The following is an 18,962-nucleotide window of genomic DNA, read 5'->3' on the forward strand; positions in this document are numbered from 1 at the left end:
TCAGCAGTACATTGAGCACTTACCTTTCATACAGATCAAGGAGTTCTGGGTCTCTTCCCTTCTTATGCCTTCAGGCTGGAATGGTGATGGGAAGAAGAGAGACATGCAGCAGGTGAGAACAAAGCACTGAGAAGTAAAGCAGTGACAGAGTATTCACACCCAGCCTCATCCTCCTCCGTCATAAGATGGCCATACTGAAGCAATAGTTTGCAGGCTCATACTTATTATGGCTGGTACAAAAGGTAAGTTCCCATCAGACAGAGTCCCCCATTTCCAGCTTCTCCTCTGTATGAGGAAGATGTGCACTTACCAACACCCAGTGATCCTCATGGAAGAGGACATCAGGTGGGACTGGACTTGATCTTAGATTGAACAGCCCAACCCTGTCCCAGCCAGAGGAAGGTGGAGCAAAACCAGAAGTTCTTTAGGGAACCAGAACAACTTTTATTTCCTTTTTGTACTTTTCCTGCAATTTTCTCATGGTAGGAAGCACAGGGCAAACAGGAACAGCTGTCAGCAGTACCTCAACCAACAGTGCCCTGATCTGGGTGTCCCTGTAGTTAATACTGATGTTCCTAGGTGCTTCTTCTTCACAAGCTTCATCATCATTGCTCTCAGCTGTAATGCTGAATAGTACATCACCTTAAATAGTAGCAGAAAAGAGGGAAAGTTGACCTCTGTCAAGAAGACTTATGGTTAAAGTGAGAAATTGCATCTGATGATGATTATCTATAGAATAGTAGAGTAAGTAGTGCAGCATAATGAATGATCAGTCACTCTAGGTGAGACATATGAGAAGAGAACTGATCTCTAAAAATTGAAATGATAAATATACTGCATTTGTGGAAGGGCTTTTGGCCTGGACAGCTGGAATAGGGGTAGACAAAATTAATCAGGTTGGAAAAAAATTAGGTTTACAGGTGAGGTATGAATCGATTAGCAATTGTCTCAGAAAACCAGATAGATTCCAAGCCACTTACCAATTCCTTTGGGCGAAATATTCCAGACATAGGACTTTCTTTTTTTGGCACATACACATCCATCATCCTCTGAGGAGATGAGTTTTGCCTGATAATCAAGGGAATCTGACAGCAAAACATTAATCTGGGAACAGAAAGAGGAATGTGGTGTGGTAAAGATTTTATACCATAGAAAAATGGTGCTTTATTGTTAGAGAGTGGTTAGATCACCTCTACTTATGTCAAGTATTAACAGTGTAGAGCAGATTGAAGGCCTGGGATAATGGTGTGCAGGTGAATCACCTATCAGATGCAACTTTGGCAGTGTACTCTTTTGCTCTTCATGACATTCTCCACTGAAATATTAAATATCCTATACATATATCTGTTTCCTGATCAGGATATGGAACTATGTTCAGTTGACCTGGTGCTAACTAACTTGCAAAGGAAGACATTACTTAATGTTTGTTTATGTTTTTGCTGTTGTTGAAGAATGAGGTCAAGAGATGAAAGCCTCAATAACGGATATATTTTTTTATAGGCTGTTTTAAGCCGTAGGCTTTTTTTTTCCCAAGTCAAACTGTTAACAGAGTTTGGAAATAAAAATTACTAAGATGTGTTTTGATTTTTCCTCCTTTTGTGATGGTCTCCTTATGAGACTGAAGAGCTGATTTTCAGCAAGTAAATTAAGCCAAAGAAATCTAGACTCTATACTTGCCTCTCTTTTTAGGATTCAGCGTAAGAAACAAGAAATCAAAAAAAAAGAGCTCTGTTTTTCTTTCTTCAAGTGTGTGTAAGCTTCTTTGATGTAGAGATACAGTGCACCTGTGGTCTGGAAGCATTTTACCTGGAAAGTACAGAGCACTGAGAGCACAGGCAACCATTGCCTGTGACCAATATTCTCCAGCTGCACATACACTCTATGGGGGAAGTACTGAGACTTTGATACTCCCTACTTTTGAGAACTTTGGCCTCAGGGAACAAGGGTTTTTCTGTTCTTCACTTCTTGCTCTTGTGATGGCTTACATAACATTGAAAAGTCAGTGATACTCCACAAAGGACTTGTTTCCTTCTTTTTAAATCTCAGAAGACAGTTGTTTGTACAACCATACTAGACACAGTTCACATAGATCTCCTCCTGTTTTGTAGTGGTTGTTCAGGTAGACAAATTCCATACACAATTCACACAGATCTCCTCCTGTTTTGTAGTGGTTTAGGACAAATTCAGTCTATCATCAGATAGAAAGAGCAGTGCATCAATCGAGCAGAAACAGATCCAGTCATTTACATCCATCATTTTTATACTCTTTTTTGTTTGTTTATTTGTCTGTTTGCTTGCTTTTCCAGACTACAAAGCCTGCAGATTGTTTGGAAGTGGGGTAGGGACTAAAAGCGTGGGCAGAAGTACGTACCTTGGTGCAGTGGTTGAGGTAGTTATAGACGTTGGCTCTAAGCAGGAAATCTTCTCCATCAATGACAGAGTATGGCAAGGTCAAGTCCACAAAGAAAGGCTGGAAGGCTGTCAGGGTGGCAGGCACAGATATACCAAATCCAGCCAGCTCTTCCACACAAAAGGCACTGGCCTTCCATTCAGTGATGGTGTCAGGGATGGTGTATGAGACACTGGCTTTTCCAGTAGAGCTGGTGGGAATGAACAAAGAATGAGTTTGGACAGTGAAGTTTCATGTAACTTAGTTTTCTGTAGAAACTAAGTTTTCAGGATGAACACTATCTCTATTCTGTCTGTAGAAATCCCACATCCAAGTCCCCCTAGAACTTACCATCCAAGTCTTCTCAGAAAAGTCAGTGTGGAAGTTCTTCTGCCCATCATTTCCCTGACTTTGGAAAGAAAACTCGGATTTCTTGTTTTACAGACCAATGTTTTAAACAGAGGGTTTTTTCTTCATAGGGAGTATGAGTCATGGTATACACATTGTGGAAATAGATGTTTTGGAACAGGGTAATATTATCATGAAAGTAGGGAGGGCAGATGGTCAGAGGATGACTGAAAAAGATGGTTCTTCCAGGTCAAATGATAAGAAGAGGTGGCAAGAAATTACAATAATGCAGGAGAATATTCTGACCTATTTAGTAATTTTTAAAGCACGGCAAAGAGAGAGAAGAAGCAGTACTCACTTTATAAGGACAATATCCCAAATCCAAGTTTCAGGGAAGAATTCCCTAATAGTCTCAAGGATGAGTCTCTTCCCACGTTCTTCTCTTGCTACTTCAGCTGTTAAGAGATAGTGGAAATTTAGTCAGTCCTGGTTCATGTAGTAACGACTCCCAGAGGGGACAGGCTTTGATATGCATGAACAAGTATGAAGGATAATTAGTGCTCACCCATTTATTTCTACCTGAAACTATCAGTATTTCCACACAAGTATTAATTAATGTCACTAATGTGTTTATGAGTTTGGTATAACCTTATATTACTAAGGAAAAAAAAGCATTTCTTGAACTGCTCTTGGTCTCCAAACATGAGGATAAAACCTAGGACTCAGGACACTTGGCTCTCAAATATGTGTGATGGCCACACTGTTGCACAGTCTCTTCAGTAAGCTCTGGACATAAAGGAATCACTGTCAACAGTTTTGTTTAATACTCTCCCTATTGCCAACACTTCCCAGTATTAAACTGGATATGAATCAGAAGAGCCTGCCTGAAAGGGTTTTTTTTACTTGCTATTGTAAGCCATCTCATTCTGAGCCAGAGTATTCAAATGAACAGTTCTGAAAGTTGAACACTGAGAAAGGAGATTTGTGAGTACCGTCCACATCCATTCCACATAAACTCTATTTTTTTAAAGAGAAAAATAAAATCTCTTTCCTATCCCCTGTACTACCTGATGATTTGATGTGGTGTGTAGAAGCTGTGAATCCCGCATTCAAGAAATATGATGGGGGTCTTACTGTTTCGCTAGTACATACAACTGGTTGCCGAACCTTTGAGTTGGTAAAAAATTTCATGCCCGTATCCTGTGAAAAACACGTTTTGGTGTCAGCCATAACCATATTGCAGCTGAGGTTTATTATATTCCTCCCTCTTCCCATTACTGCCTTTCCACCACAGAGACTTATATACAGAGACTTTTGGGAGTTCTGTGCACAATGGAAAATCATAGAGTGCATCAGAGTCAATTGAGAATGGATGTCAATTCAGAGAATTTGTCATGTATGAGTTCTGCTAACAGCACTGTAAAAATTGTAAAGTTACTACATTAGTAGAAACTCACTTCAACAATTTAAGTAACGTACAGGACATTTACCCTAAGGAACTGATATACATCTGGGCCTAATCCAGACGTTACAGGTCTGTAATACAAGCCTTTGTGAAAGATGTTATCAGACGGGACACAGGGGTCTTGTGGATCATCTTCTAGATTAAGCCCATTGAATATATAGCCTTGTAGGTCTTGAATGGGGTGCAAGTTGTATATCTGTGAGGGAAGGAAACACAAAGATCAGTCTTCATTGCATGGTCATGTGCTGGCAATTACCAGCACTGAGATGCTGGCCTGTTTGAAACCATGCTCTGTTTCTTGGACTGAAAACTCCTCAACAGCCAGGCGCAGAAGGTGGTGGTCACTGGTGTCTAGTCAGAGAACAGTAACTAATGTGTACCCCAGAGGTCAATACTGGATCCAGCCCTGTTTAATATCTCCATTAATAATCTGGATGATGGGACAGAGTGTACCCTCGGCAAGTTTGATGCCATCCAGATGGACCTCCACAGGCCAGAGAAATGGGCTGACTTATGAACCTGAAAAAAGGAGAAGTGCAAAGTCCTGTCCCTGGGGAAGAATAATCCCATGCCTCAATATATGCATGAGGTCAATCAGCTGGAAAGCAGCTTTGCAGAGAAGGATCTGGAGGCCTGATGGACAAGAATCAACAAATGTGCCCTTGCAGCAAAGCCCAGTTGTTTCCTGGGCTACATTAGGAGGAACGTTGCCAGCAGGTCAAGGGAGGTGACCATTCCCCTCCACTCAGCACTGGAGAGGCCACACCTGGTGTGGCGGGACCTGATATGGGCTCCTCAGTACAAGGGAGGTGTGGAGCTTCTGAAGAGACTCCAATGAAATGTCACAAAGTTGAGCATTTCACAGGTAGGACTGTTTAGTTTAGAGAAGAACAGATTCAAAGGTATCACATTAATGTATATAAATACCTGAAGTGAGGGTACAATGAGGACAGAGCCAGGATCTTTTTAGCAGTGCCCATTGCTATGACAAGAAGCAATAAGCACAAGGTGGAATACAAGTGGTTCCCTCTGTGTATCAGGAAGTAATTCTGAAGTGTGTTGGTGATGGAGCACTAGGACAGGTTGCCCAGAGAAGCTGTGGAGTTATCTTCTTCGAAATATTCAAAACTCATTTGTACATGGTCCTGGGCAACCAGCTGTAGGTGTTCCTGCTTGAGAAAGGTGTTGGACCAGATGACCTCCAGAGGTCCCTTCCAAATGTAGATATTCTGTGTGTGGTTTTGTGATTCTTACAGAGCATAAGGATGATGGGATTGCTACCTGGAAAGTAAGCTGGGGCTTCAGCTTCATTTTGGATTTTTACTCTTTATCAAGTCTCTTTTCTTGTCCTGCACCCTTCTGAGGATATAGTACCCAGGATAAAGCTGGTGTCTCTGTGTGGCATGCTTATTGACTTGTGATCATCTGCTGAAGCTTCCCAAATAACTATGTGAGTCCTAGAGTCACTGGTTAAATCAAATCCTAGGTCCTTTACAGGACTTCTGACTGCTAAGAAACGAAGATTGCATATTACGTACATATTATTATGACCAGCACATGTAAAAACTGAGGGATGTCTAACACAGGCTAACAATCTCTAGTGAAGAGACTGAAATAGAGAATAAAGCAATATTGCAGGGAAAGAGAAAACATGCTTGTTTGGGTAACTTACCGTTTCTGCAGACAACTCTGTCTCAGTCTTCAGAAGCAGCACACTTTTATCCACTGCCCTCACAGCACAGAAGGAATTAGCAGCAGCTTCAATCACTAAACTGACATTGGAAGCAGTGAGCATCTGCTTTTCAGAGAATTGCAGCTGGACCTGAAATTTATCAAACACATGATGGTATGGCTAATCCTTCCTGATCAAGGCTTCCCTGGATGTGTGAGAAGAACAATGTAAGACTCTTCTGTTAGAGCACACTTGGTCTTACTAGAGGGTGTTGGTCTCCACCGCCTCTGTTAACCAGGCCTCAACTATAATGGAGGCTTAGGCAATGAGCACACTTAGACTCCTGTGTTGTGGTAACTTAAACGAGGCCTACCTGAACTGATTTAAAATAAAGTGTGATTCTGCTGCTGCTATTGTCAAACTAAAACTTATTGTGATACTTGACTGCATGTAATAAGAACTACAGTGAGCAAATCATATTTTTACTACGTATTTGTACTGCCTTAAAAATTACAGTGCAAGTAATTCTGTTTTGAATCTATTCAAAGTAAAAAAAGAACTTGATGCTTGTGTTAGATAAAAGAGAGAAAGTAGTAGGAGGAGATCACGAGACATAAGTGAAAACATTTGCTTAGCCCCACTTGTTTTATCTTCTACTATTTTGTTTCATGTCTGAATATCTTTTAGCTTACAAGAAGATAAGAAAAATCTTAAAAGTGAAATCTCAATTCAAAATTACAAATCAGTGCTTAGGTTTTGTTAAAATAAAAAGAAAATGAAAAAGTTAAACCCTAAGATTTTTTTTTTTTTTTAACTTTCTTTCCTGTATGTATGAGGGCTGCTCTGAAAGTAGTGCCTCTTATTTTATTATGTTGACCCACAGCCTCAGAAGCAGATGTAGCTGGTATGGCAGTAGAGGTTGAACCTTCCCACCAATATTCAGTTACATTTTGTTGCCATGTGACAGATGGCAGTGGAGGAGTAGTCTGACAAAATGGCATTTGACATGGAATTGCATATGAAGCAAAGGTGTATCACTGAATTCCTCCATGTGAAAAAATTGCACCCATTGACATTCATCAGTACTTTATTGTTTAAGGAGACCAAAAAGTGGTTGTTAGCACAGTGAAGTAGTGGGTGGTGCATTTCAGCAGTGGAAACAGTGACATGGAAGACAAGCCATGCAGATTTTAATGAGCATGGCATGCAGGATCTTGTTCTCTGCTGGTGAAAATGCATAACTAGCGGTGGTAACCATGTTGAAAAATCTTGTTTTTTAGCTGAGAATTTTCTCTATCTAACAGTGTTATTGTGCTCTTTGTATCCATTGTAGTTTCCATGGAAATAAATAGGAGGCATTACTTTTGGAGCAACCTATGTATTTAGTTATGGTAAACATTAACTGCATTTTTATTCATCAGAAAAAGTGTAAAAAATTAGATTACCTTGTGCAGTGGAGTAACACTAAAACATGTTTATTTGGTTAAAAAAACAGACCAAACTATATAGGACACTAGTATAGTTTTAGAGAAGCAGGTAGAATTTGTGAGTAGTGTGTTTCCAGAAAAGGAGATTTTATTTTTAAGGGATTTACCTTTTGGCAATGAGGCTATGTGGAGGTAGAGAAAAGCTACAAGGCCAAAGAGAAAAAAAGGAGAATGAAGAAGAAATAAAACTGTTGTGAATGTGTGCACAAAGGATTTGTATTATTTGGCAAGAGGTAAAACTCATTCTTAGTGCTTCTTACCTTGTTTTTGAAGCACTTCTCAATTGGAAGTCGGGCACTGTCTGCTACCAGCTCCTTAGCAGGGTGTAACGTATATACAAGCAACCGAAGGGCTGGAGCCATTTTCTCACTGACCACAAGTGGAATTGTGAAGGTGCCATTTTGGTCTGTTATTTGAGAAGAAGAGACTAAGACAGAGACAAACACAAAGATCTGCTGTTGCAGCCACCATATAGACAGACATACATCTGTACTAGCCTGTGGAGCAATCTGCAGTTGGACTATAAACCAAAAAATCCTGGAATAACAGGCAGTGGCCAGGAGGTGACATGTCAGAGTTTAGATCCAGATGCCCTCAGATTTATTGTGAGCTTGAACACATGGCCTGACAGCCCCCTAGACCAGACACTGCATTCCCTCCATAATCCTTTGGGGAGATCTGTACATGACACTGCTTCTTGACTCATATCTGAAACTGGTTTCTAGACTAAACCTGATTTTACTGTGCTCTTAATGGTAGTGATATAATCATGCACACATGAATAGGTGCTGTGCACATCCAAGAAATGTTGTCTTGGTCCCCAGTTCCCCAGTTTACCCATTTATTTTTTTAAATGCAGAAACCAGATGATGACAACTTAATTTACCAGCTTGGATATTAACTTTAATTTCCCCTGTGAGGACTATCTTGCCTTTTGCCATGCCCTGTAAAGAAAATAACAATACATTTATGGGTTATTAGAGGTTGGAGGAAGAAAGTGACAATCAAGTTCAACATACATCAACATGACAATTGAGAAATGCACATTGGCATGGCTTCAGATATTTAAATATCAGCCATAAGGCTTACTAGATGCTGCCACTGCTGCTGCTACTGGCCCGGAAGCAGCAGAAAAAAACAACAGAAGGGAGTAGGGCAAGGAAAATGAGTTTATTGGACAGAAGGGAAATGATCCATGGCCTAAGACAGTGTAAGGATGGTTAAAGGTGGTTACTTGCTATAAAATAAGGTAACCTGGCCAGAAATGTCAGATTATTTTGCCTGAGTAAGTAGGTTTTCCAAGTCAGCTTGGTACTGTTTCTGCTCCTAGGTTATTGATCATTGCGGTGGCTTCCAGAAACTGGAAGAGCTCACTACCATAACTGCTGTGGATGGACTGCCAGATAGGTTCCTGGTAAAGCCCTTTCAGTGAAACTGTGCAATAAACCTATACTCACCACATAGTAGAAGTTCATGATATTGATATGCTCATATCCTTCTGTGTTCAAGATATAGTGCACAGTGATCATCCTCTTCTGCCCACAGCTCATATCTTTCCACAAAGGATCAATCTTCACAAAACTGCTAGTCCAGGAGTATAAGCGCTGGACAGAGAGAGATGCGTCTGGGTAGGAAGGCTCTATCCAGCCTTCAGAATGGCACTCGTCACTGGTTTTGTATATTGCCTGATTAGGAGAGGTAGAAGGGAAGAAAAGGAAAACAAACATAGCTCACTAGGGAAATCATTGTCACCTGCATCAGAAAGATTAGTTCACAGAATGTACAAATCTAAGAATCACATCTAAAGCCAAACAGGTAAGGAAGAAGTAGCACAATGATCTTGCAGCCTTGCAGCAAGACATTGCATTGCAACAACTCAGGTACTTTTCTCACTTATTTTATGGCATTATTTGAGAACTCTAGAACAGGAAATAAGAGAAAATATATTTTATTACCAGAATTCAAACCTCATCCCATCTTTTGGGGTTCAGTTTAAGATCAGCTTTCTCCGTCTCTGTTTCCATCTCCCACTCCCTCTCTCCCATTCTACCCCTCTCCTTCCCTCCCCTCCCAACTTGTTCTGTACTCACTTTCAGACTAAGCTCAGGATCAAACATTTTAGATGTGTCAATGCTAAACGGAGCAATGCCATTAACATCAGTGGTGAAGTTGTGTGTATTCTTGTTATTAACAAATAGCTGAATAACTTTATTGGAAATAGGAGAGTTGTCTTTGTCTACCAGCTTGATCTATAGGAGAAGAAAATGGCAAACATGTTTATGTTGTTATATTTCTGTGTATAGATATTCATAATTTACAGTCCTTCTGTTTCCACAGAGCAGAATTGCTTTTTCTCCACCCTTCCAATTAATACTTTAGAAAAATGTGTGTCTTCACTGTCTGGCTGCTATCTCAGTTATCTTGCAATGCATGCAAAGGGAGCTTCCTCAGCAGCTGTTGCATCACTGAATGTGGAGCAAGAACTTCCTAAGTCTCATCTCTTTAATCAACACTCCTTTCTGACTATACATTTCCAGTTTAAATATACAATTCCTTTCCTCCATTTTTTCCTTTCTCAGTCTTGAGTCTCTGGTGCTGTTACTTTCCAAGTCTGAAGATTTTTCTTCAGATCTTTGTTCTGAACATTTTTCTGATTCTGTCCCCACTATCTGTTCTATTTATATATTAAATAAAGAAATAAGAAATGCCAGAGACCATTAAGTAAACTTTAGGTTGCTTGAAATGAGTATTCATTTTTATTTAAAAAATAAAAAAAAAATTTAAAAAAAACAACAGAAGGAGTAATGATATATTAAATACAGTGACTATCCTCACTGTCCAGGTACAAAATGAAGAGAAATTACCTCAGAAATAAAAATGCAAATAGTGAACTAAAGTCACTCAGATCAATGTTGACTTCAGTGGACTGAATGCAACAAAAGTGAAGGCATATAACAGACACAAGAAAAGATAGTTCATAGTGCTGGGGAGAATTGCAAATGGCATGATATGGAACCAGCACAGGACTGTGAAAGGATGCATTTTGAGAAAGTTTTTTATAGCAGTTGCACTGATATTAAGTTCTACATTTTTTTTTTTTTTTAATTCCACAGAAGCAAAAAAACTGCCTAAATGATTATAATTGCAAAGAATCTTGTCTCTGAGATGGGACAACCCAGCCTCCTACCATATGTCTTTCTACATTTAACATTTAGCATGTGGGGAAACGTGTATATTTCAGGAATTCACTGTGGTGCATCACACCAGTGAGCCTGTTGACCCACTCTCCTCCAGTAAGTAATTGTGAGGTAGATGCACAGCACTCTGAAGAATGGGGTGGGAGTGGAGAACAAGTGAGAAAGTTATATGAACATCTTTCATGGGGGAAAAAGTCCTTAAAGGACAATCACTTCCTTCCTTTCAGTGCTACTGATAAAATGACCCCTTTAGCCTTTCCTCATTGAAAATAAGAAAGCTGAACTGGATGTAAGAGGAAGAAAGATAGATTTATATCTCCCCTTTAAATCACTGAGAGAGTGATGTGGGATTTGTCATTAAACATAAAATCATGAAAAGGCTTTCTGAAACAGAAACTGTTGTTAATTCCTTTTTTTTTTTTCTTTTTAGTAAAATTTCTTTCACTCTGTCTTCCATCATATCCCGGTATTTTTATATTTTTGTCATTTGTATTTGTCACTTTTGAAGGGAGAAGCAGTGACTTGTATCAAGTTGAAAATACAAGTTAGAAAAATGCTAATTAATGGATTGTTTTGATCCAAAGTATTTCTGGCAGACACAAACCCAAACAAACTTATACTCTTCTGTATTCTGAATTACTGTCAGGGCACTGTGTATGTAAAGAAAGAAGCTTAGGGAGAAAACAGTTCCCGCAAACAATCCCCCAATCTTTCCCATCACTATTATCTTGTTATTTCCTCTCAGTCATCTTCAATACAGTCTCTTTATGCTCTCACTTACTTGTCCAAAATAAGGAATTCCTCTTCTGTAGTGATGATCCACGTTCTCAAACTGTAAAATGCTCATCACTCGAGTTATGGAAATAGACTGAGTAGCTGTAAGTTGCAGACCTGTAAGACATGCCTAGAGTCAAAGGAAAATACACTTTGTCTTGCATGTATCTTCATCAGACTTAACATTTGCATGGAAATGTTCTTATAAAAATGGAGTTACTTCTTCAAAAGACAACCTTGTGCTCAGAAAACAGAGGCTGAATATTCTTTACTTTCTTTTTTGATCATACCATTATTGCTGTTTCTGACTGTCTAGAAGGGATTACCTGTTCCTTTCTCTGTGACAATGGCTTTCACGTCAAGATTCCTCATGTAACCAATGCGATTGAGTTCAAAGATGTCGGAGCTGAGAACTTGAGAGAGGCAGCCATCTGTATCCAGCTGGAAAGTGAAGAAAACTAATCCTGTTACAAGGATTACAACAGCATATAAAAGATACTGGCAATATACAAGACCTTTATGTACTGATATCTTTAACTACTACTGAAGTCTTGTGCAGATGTTTCCTGTGATATTGCCTTACACCTATGATCCAGGACAGTATGCTGCGTTCGTAAGTCCATCAAATTCCCATTTGTTCTGTCTTATGAAGTGTCCAGCATCGCCCGGCAGCAGTGGGACATGAATGGCACTCCCATCAGTTTCAACATGAGTGGATACAAGAAACTCTTGTGAATAGTTGTTCCATCTTACTCTCCCTGTCAGGCAGATCTTGACACTATCTGGGAGAATACTGATGCATACAAAATCAAAAGCATAGTGAAAATGGGCAAAAATTGTTTACTGAATTTTATCAGTTGAGTTCTCTGCTGTCAAGAGGAGAATTTTCCAAAGCTTTCAAAAAGGGGTATTCTCTCATTACTTTCAAAATTATTATACAGGACAGGATCATTATACACATTTCAGATGAGAAACTGAGAAAGAACATGTTAGTACTTCCTCGGGCCTAGTGGAAAACCAAGAAGAGAATTAAATGCCCCGAGTTCCTGGAAGTGATCTAAGCAAATAGATGAGTAGAGTGAAGTGAAGCAACAATGAAAGAAAAAAAAAAAAGTGCAGCAAGCAAAGGAAAAGAAGCAGGAATGTTGAAGAGAGGGAAAGCATAAAGAGGAACAATAATTATGCATCATACATCTTTGGTAAATGATTGACAAACTGGGCTCTTCTTGCACCTCCCATATAAATCAAAATCCCTGCACACACTGAGCTGGACTTTCCCCTCAACAGGCTGGCCATAGGTGTACCTAGGGGAAGAAGAAATAGGTCTATGAGATGATGCTTGAAAAACTGACTTAAGTTAACTTGTTCAAGAATAGACCCAGCACGAGCAGTGACCTGGCAAGCCAGACACTGGAGTGATTTCACAGGCATTTTCCTGATTCTCCTTCTGTTCCAGAAAGATAATACAAATGTGAAGTTGAAAAAGTGATGAGTTTTACTTCATTCACAAACTGAAGTCGTGTTGTAAATGTCAAAATAAATACATCCATAAGGTTGGTGGTCAAGCATGACTACTAACTAAATTATGACTGTTTTCTCCACTGTTCATCTTCAAGTGAAGTCCTAGACTCACTGAGATCAAAACAAAACTTCTCATAACTGCAAGTGGTTCAAGATTTCAGGCTTCTGTAATAAATTATGAGTCTTGTACCTGGTTCATGGCAATCCCCACTATCAGTACAAGCTGGCAGATGTAAGAATGAAGAACAACACTGCTGAAAAGGACTTGGGAGTACTGGTGAATGGCAAGCTGGACATGAGTCAGCAATGCACCCTCGCAGCCCAGAAAGCCAACCATATCCTGGGCTGCATCAAAAGAAGTGTGGTCAGCAGGTCAAGGGAGGTGATTCTGCCCCTCTGCTCTGTGCTGGTGAGACCTCACCCGGAGTACTGCATCCAGATGTGGAGTCCTCAGTACAGGAGAGATGTGGACCTGTTAGAGTGCATCCAGAGGAAAGCTACAAAAATGATCCAAGGGATGGAACACCTTCCCAATGAGGATGGGCTGAGAGATCTAGGACTGTTCAGCCTGGAAAAGAGAAGGCTCCAGGAAGACCTGATAATGGCCTTTCAATATCTAAAGATGGAATAGACTCCAGGTCTGTCAGCCTTTCTTCTCCCTCTTGGCCACACCCTTTTAAATACACTCCAGGATATCATTGACCTTCTTGTCCATAAGTGCACACTTCTGGCTCATCGTCAACCTGTTATCCACAAGAACACCTAGGTCCTTCTTCTCAGAGTTCATTTCCAGCAGATCATCTCCTAACACATAGAGGTGTGTATGGTTATTCCTCTCTAAATGCAGGACCCTACATTTGCTCTTACTGAAGGTCAATCAGCTTTTAAACATAGCCAGAACTTTAAGACAACTGCTAAAATTTAACAGTAGTCTGCTGTATGAAGGTCTTCCTCTGAAGTGAGTTGCTGAGAGATAACACATTCTATTTTAAAAAGGGTGGGTTAACCCACCAAATACCAGTGTGAAGAGAATACTCATACAACAAAACGAGAGAAGAGCACAAGTACATGAAAACTCTAACCACCAAGTCAGTCCTGACCAACCTCTTCAGAGAGCCTATTAATTTTGGTATCTTCTCTAAGGCCTATCTCATTCCCCAGTATCTGATAAATTCTTACTCTCTGGCGTATTTTCTAACAGCTCCGCACTTGGTACTTACACTGCGCAGATTTTCACTGTCAATTCTGAATCCATGACTGTAAGACTTTCTGGTACAGTGACTGTAACATCAAATTTTGGCAACACTACAACAACAACAACAACCAACATTGGCATTATTGTCAACTTGCAGGTTGAGATAAAAGAAAGAATGAGGTTATATCATTAGTCAGAGATGGAATGAGAGCTCAGAACTAGGGTGTCAAAATGTCTCAGAAGTGACCTGATATGTGACGACTAACTTAGATATTTTTTGAAAGCTTTGAAGAGAAGTCAAAACTCATGAATGATGAATTCTGTGCTGTCTAGAAGCCTTGCCCAGCTTTGGCCAAGTAAATTGGTGTACCAGGCTGAAAGAAGGTTACTTTGTTACAGTGGATTTTTCTATCAATTTATTGTTCTGTTATGCAGATTCTTTCCCCAGCTGACTCTGTGCAGAGTGGTTAATTTCTTTGTCTTTTTTTTCTCTCCAGTTTTTAATGACAGCTATATGGTGTTATATTTTTCTAGGAAGCTTTTTGAAGTGTTATTAATCAAAAGGATTGCTTGATGAAGACTTATCACTACTCATGTTTTCTACTCTGTCTCAAAACCAGCAGGCAGCATTTACCATATTCCTCCACAAGGAATGAATGATTTGTTCTCTCTCCTGATTTCTTTGTTACAATAATTTTATAGTTTCCCAGGATAGGCTCTTCAGTTAGTGGGAATTCAATCTGGACAATGTTAATCTCTGATGTCACGTTTTGCCACTGAACGATCCTGTTGTTCTGTGGATCCTGAAGGAAAAAAATATAGATTCACAGTTTGTTTGCCTTTGAAATCTTTTGCAATTAGCAAACAAAAGCAGAAACAATGAAGCAAACAGACCACGTTGCTTTTACTCATTGAGGAAGTTATTTAATGCAAATACCTTGAGATAAATTATGTTTAGTACTCATTGTTAATTAATGTTGCTGGATTCTCATCTGTTGATCTCAGATTTAACTATCCTTTGTTGTCTCCATTTATTAGCCTGAATGATCAGAGAAAGTTTTACTACACTTTTCTTCTCTGCTCTTTAGCATATATTTTCTAGCTTTGTGTTGAAGAAGGAGAGAAAATCCATCCTCTATGCTTCCCTTTCAGCCTGGCTTACTTTTTCAGCTGCCAGAAGAAGGAAGGAAACATTCCATCTGCAGTGAGGTGTCATTTTCCTCCAAGTGTATTTTATGCTAGTCAGGTTAAGGAATACTCATTCACAACATTTCCTTGAACTCTTTAAGCTCAAAATATTTATGATTCAATGGAAACGGAATAATGTCACATGACTTCAAGTTAGAACAAAATCTTTCAGGAATATTGTCTAGATGTGGGCTATGTTTGCTATTTAGAAACCACTGCAAAATGCCACACCAGTGCCAGTATAGCTACTTATTTTTATACACTGCCTATATTTGTTCATATTTTTCAAGAGGTTTGAGTTATGAAAAGATTTACGCCCAAATAAGTTGAACAAATTGAAGGGAGTGGAGTAGGGTCAAAGACAGGCACAAGAACAGTTTGACTTTTATGGCTGCTGAGATGAAAGTAGGTATGTTTTCCATGTTAGTAAAGTTTGCTTGAAAGTATCCTGGAAATTTATGGAGTTCCTGTTAATTTCTGCCAGTGTACTTAGGAGTAAGATTTGGCTGAAAACCAATGTAAGTACATGTGCTCTAGATTTTATCTTTGTGATATACTACAAAGAGAAAAATCTCTTACCTGAACTGCAATCAAGGGGTACTGAAAGGAACAAAGTGGGAGAAGAGATTAGATGTCTGAACAAACACAAATTATTTTTCCCCAGGACTGTGAGAAATGCCTACATAATAATAATAACAGCAGAGATCCTCATCTCTTATTATAATCAGTTTACGTAGTAGTTCAACTTCAATAAGATTACATAAAGGGAACTGATGAAATGAGGATGCCTGGGGCAGATTCTGATCATACTGGATTTAGTGCTATCCAGAAGCACTGAGTATGTAGAATTAGTAGTGCCTCTGATGAGATAAACAATTGCAGTAAAAGTCTTTTCCTTTACATTTCCCCATTTAAGTATAGAGGGATATTTCAGATCACTCACCATCTCTTGAATAGGTTTAAAATTGAAATCCAGAGCAACGACACGAAACATCACTGGAAAGACAAAGAACAAGGCATTAGAATTAACCGGAGTTTATTTAGCCGAGCATGAGTTTTTGCATTCATTAGCACTTCCAGTTTCATCCGTTCTTCTAACAATCCCACTTGCACAGGATGTAGGTAATAAAATGCATCTGGTGGTAAAAGAATCCTACAGAGACTTTGTGGAGTGTGCTTCCCCCAGCACTGTATTCTCACACTTTTACATGAAAGTTTGCTTAACCTCAGAGAAAAGGGATGGCTGCACTGCTATGCAGGTCACATAGTCTCAAGCGAGAACGATAATAATTTTAGTGGCTGTCTGCATGCTGTAGACAAATTTATTCTCCTTTCTTATACCACCTCAAAGTAAAGTTTGTTGCTCTGAATATATGAAAGCTCTAAATATGCTGGTGCATTTTTGCTAATGCAGTGTAATTCTTGTTAGTGCACTTTGTTCTCATCTTCTGCAGGATTTTACTTTTTTTTTTAACTTTACTAGAGAAAACGGAAAGGAAAATGATGAATTACTGCATAATGAAAAACAAAGAAAAGTCATGCCTCAAAAATATCCTTAAAAAGCATTATGTTTTCAGCATTTAATTTAATCTACTTCCCCACCTCAAAAACAAAAAATCTGACAAATAATCAGGCTGTGTTTGTGGGACACCTTTGTGGAACCAAATTCATGCTATTTATTAAGATAATACTCATCTATAATTAAAATATAGCTGATCCAGTCTAACTACTATGCTATTTGGCTGACCTCTGGAAGGAAATATTCTGTCAGTGTTTTCTACAACGTTCTAGTGCTATAAACTAAATAAATATTCACCACTCTGTCCTGGTTTGTAGATGGGTTTGTCTGTCTGCACAAAGACAAAGCTCTCCATGTTCCAAATCATCACTGACCGCCGCTCTTCCAGGTGAAATGTTGTGCCCTTGGCAGAGAAGGAAATGAAAGCCAGTGGGACAGAAACAGCCGGAGGAATCTGTGAGGAAACAGAAAAACAAAGTGAGTGTGTTAGTCTTGAAGTCAGTTTCACCAGACTTCGTGGAACACTTCTACCTGTAGACTAAACTCCTAAAAAGAGAAATCTGTTTCACTCCCGTCACTTGATACATCTTTCTTGAATCTTTCTCTTTTCTTCTGTCAATTAAAAATCTCTCCTTTTCTGTCACTACATATCTCTCCTCTACTTCCTTTTTACTTCAGTGTGTTTTTTTCCTTCCACTCCTTGTTCCTCTTTGCTAATCCTTGTTCTATCTTTCTTGTCCTTCCTTACATTTCTTACAGACTTCTCACATTAGCTATTACAACAACTTTGACTTTCCACTGGGACTTAAATTAAAATTAATTTACCGTGAAGTTCAAGCACTGTAGACCACTGCTTGCTGTTGTGTTTTTCTCAAAAACAGTGGTGTTAACGGTACCATACTCCAGGATGATTCTGACAGATATTGTTTGATTGAGGTTGAGGAACTGCAGGCAAACCTGACTTGGAGAGTCACTTTGGAGAACAGCTGGCACCATTAGGACATACTGCCTGTGAGATCCAAACAGCACAGTGATCAATCTCTTTATAGAGAATGGAGCCTCCACAGGAAGAAACAAAATATTTGTGTTATTCAACACCTGCTGATTGGTTTGGAGTAAATATAGGACACTCTTTCTGGTGCCCCTCACTCCTCCTTTGCAGCACCCAACAAGCTCAGCCCTGGGTTCCCCGTACAACTCTGCAAGCACCCCCCCACTCTTATCTTCTAGCTTATTACTTTTGTTCTATATCCACTTTAAGGATGTTGGTAAATTATATTGCTACTACTACTGCTACTGTCCTTTCCGAACACAAGCATCAATTTCTATGAAAATTCTGCAATAGGCAGAAGGTCTACTTGGTATTAAATGAGAGCTATTCACTTGCTATACACATTGCAGTTTAACTTAATTCTCCAGTAATGAAAGATAAGTTATCACAGTATTTAATATTTAGAGTAAAAGTAATGGCATCAACTAGCCTTGTCTTTAAAACCTTACTAATACTGAGTACTACTACTAGTAATACGGTAGTTCTTACGGCTCAGGTTCCTTTCCAGCTGTTGCATGCAGGAGAAGAATAGCCAGAAGAAACTTCAACCACATTTTTCTTACTGTTAGACAGAAGAAAGAGAGAATTTCTCTTCCCAAGAAACAGTGCATTGCCTACTAGTTTAACAGCTCAGCAGCATTCCTCACTGAGAGCTCCAGAGGAAAGGAGCTGGCCCTCCAACTCCTCCCTGGCTCCTTCTTTAGATGCTAGTGCATTTATAATTGCAGCAAGGGGTGGAGATCCTAGTCTATCCTACTTCTTTGAAGAACCTCCCCTAACTCCACTGCAACCTAAACAAATTCACTGTCTTCAGATGGCAACACTTCGCAGTGATTCTTTGAATGTCCTTAGCAGTCATATTTTCCTGGTGAGGGGCTTTTCTTCTTATAATGATATCTGGAACAGAAAAGCATGAAACGACCTAAACCAGAAGTAATCTATCAAACTACATTAATATTTGAGAATTTACCTCATCGTTCTTGTAATCTACCTCCTGGATTCCCAGTCTGAGTGAACTAGACTAACCTCCTATACTTTGACACCTGCTTCTGGTTAAATAAGAGATTGGTCTCTCTTTTCCTTTGTAGATATTTTGAATATTGAAGAGATGGACTAATATCTTGCCATTAAGCACTGTGCAGTGTTGTTTATTTCA

General features: G+C 39.3%; 1 protein-coding gene across 5 annotated transcripts in view; it reads right to left on the reverse strand.

Annotated features, from left to right (window-relative positions):
- Positions 1-18,537, reverse strand: part of LOC110397858 (ovostatin) — a 35,476-nt gene extending 16,939 nt beyond the window's left edge. For all 5 annotated transcript variants that reach the window (XR_002438024.1, XR_002438022.1, XM_021394803.1 and 2 more), the window contains exons 1-22: positions 18,296-18,537; positions 17,581-17,764; positions 17,053-17,209; positions 16,180-16,232; positions 15,816-15,836; positions 14,683-14,851; positions 14,074-14,158; positions 12,525-12,636; positions 11,659-11,773; positions 11,340-11,449; positions 9,452-9,610; positions 8,819-9,046; positions 8,248-8,305; positions 7,622-7,767; positions 5,875-6,024; positions 4,228-4,398; positions 3,805-3,937; positions 3,096-3,192; positions 2,372-2,600; positions 981-1,104; positions 524-642; positions 24-75 (exon numbers count right to left, since the gene is read on the reverse strand). Coding sequence is in view for 3 of the 5 variants with exons in the window: in XM_021394803.1 (XP_021250478.1) it covers positions 24-75; positions 524-642; positions 981-1,104; positions 2,372-2,600; positions 3,096-3,192; positions 3,805-3,937; positions 4,228-4,398; positions 5,875-6,024; positions 7,622-7,767; positions 8,248-8,305; positions 8,819-9,046; positions 9,452-9,610; positions 11,340-11,449; positions 11,659-11,773; positions 12,525-12,636; positions 14,074-14,158; positions 14,683-14,851; positions 15,816-15,836; positions 16,180-16,232; positions 17,053-17,209; positions 17,581-17,764; positions 18,296-18,417 (2,794 nt within the window). In the remaining 2 variants the exon portion in view is untranslated. The remainder of the gene's footprint in view (positions 1-23; positions 76-523; positions 643-980; positions 1,105-2,371; positions 2,601-3,095; positions 3,193-3,804; positions 3,938-4,227; positions 4,399-5,874; positions 6,025-7,621; positions 7,768-8,247; positions 8,306-8,818; positions 9,047-9,451; positions 9,611-11,339; positions 11,450-11,658; positions 11,774-12,524; positions 12,637-14,073; positions 14,159-14,682; positions 14,852-15,815; positions 15,837-16,179; positions 16,233-17,052; positions 17,210-17,580; positions 17,765-18,295) is intronic.

This window comes from Numida meleagris, chromosome 1, assembly GCF_002078875.1.
Source record: "Numida meleagris isolate 19003 breed g44 Domestic line chromosome 1, NumMel1.0, whole genome shotgun sequence".
Classification (NCBI taxonomy): domain Eukaryota; kingdom Metazoa; phylum Chordata; class Aves; order Galliformes; family Numididae; genus Numida; species Numida meleagris.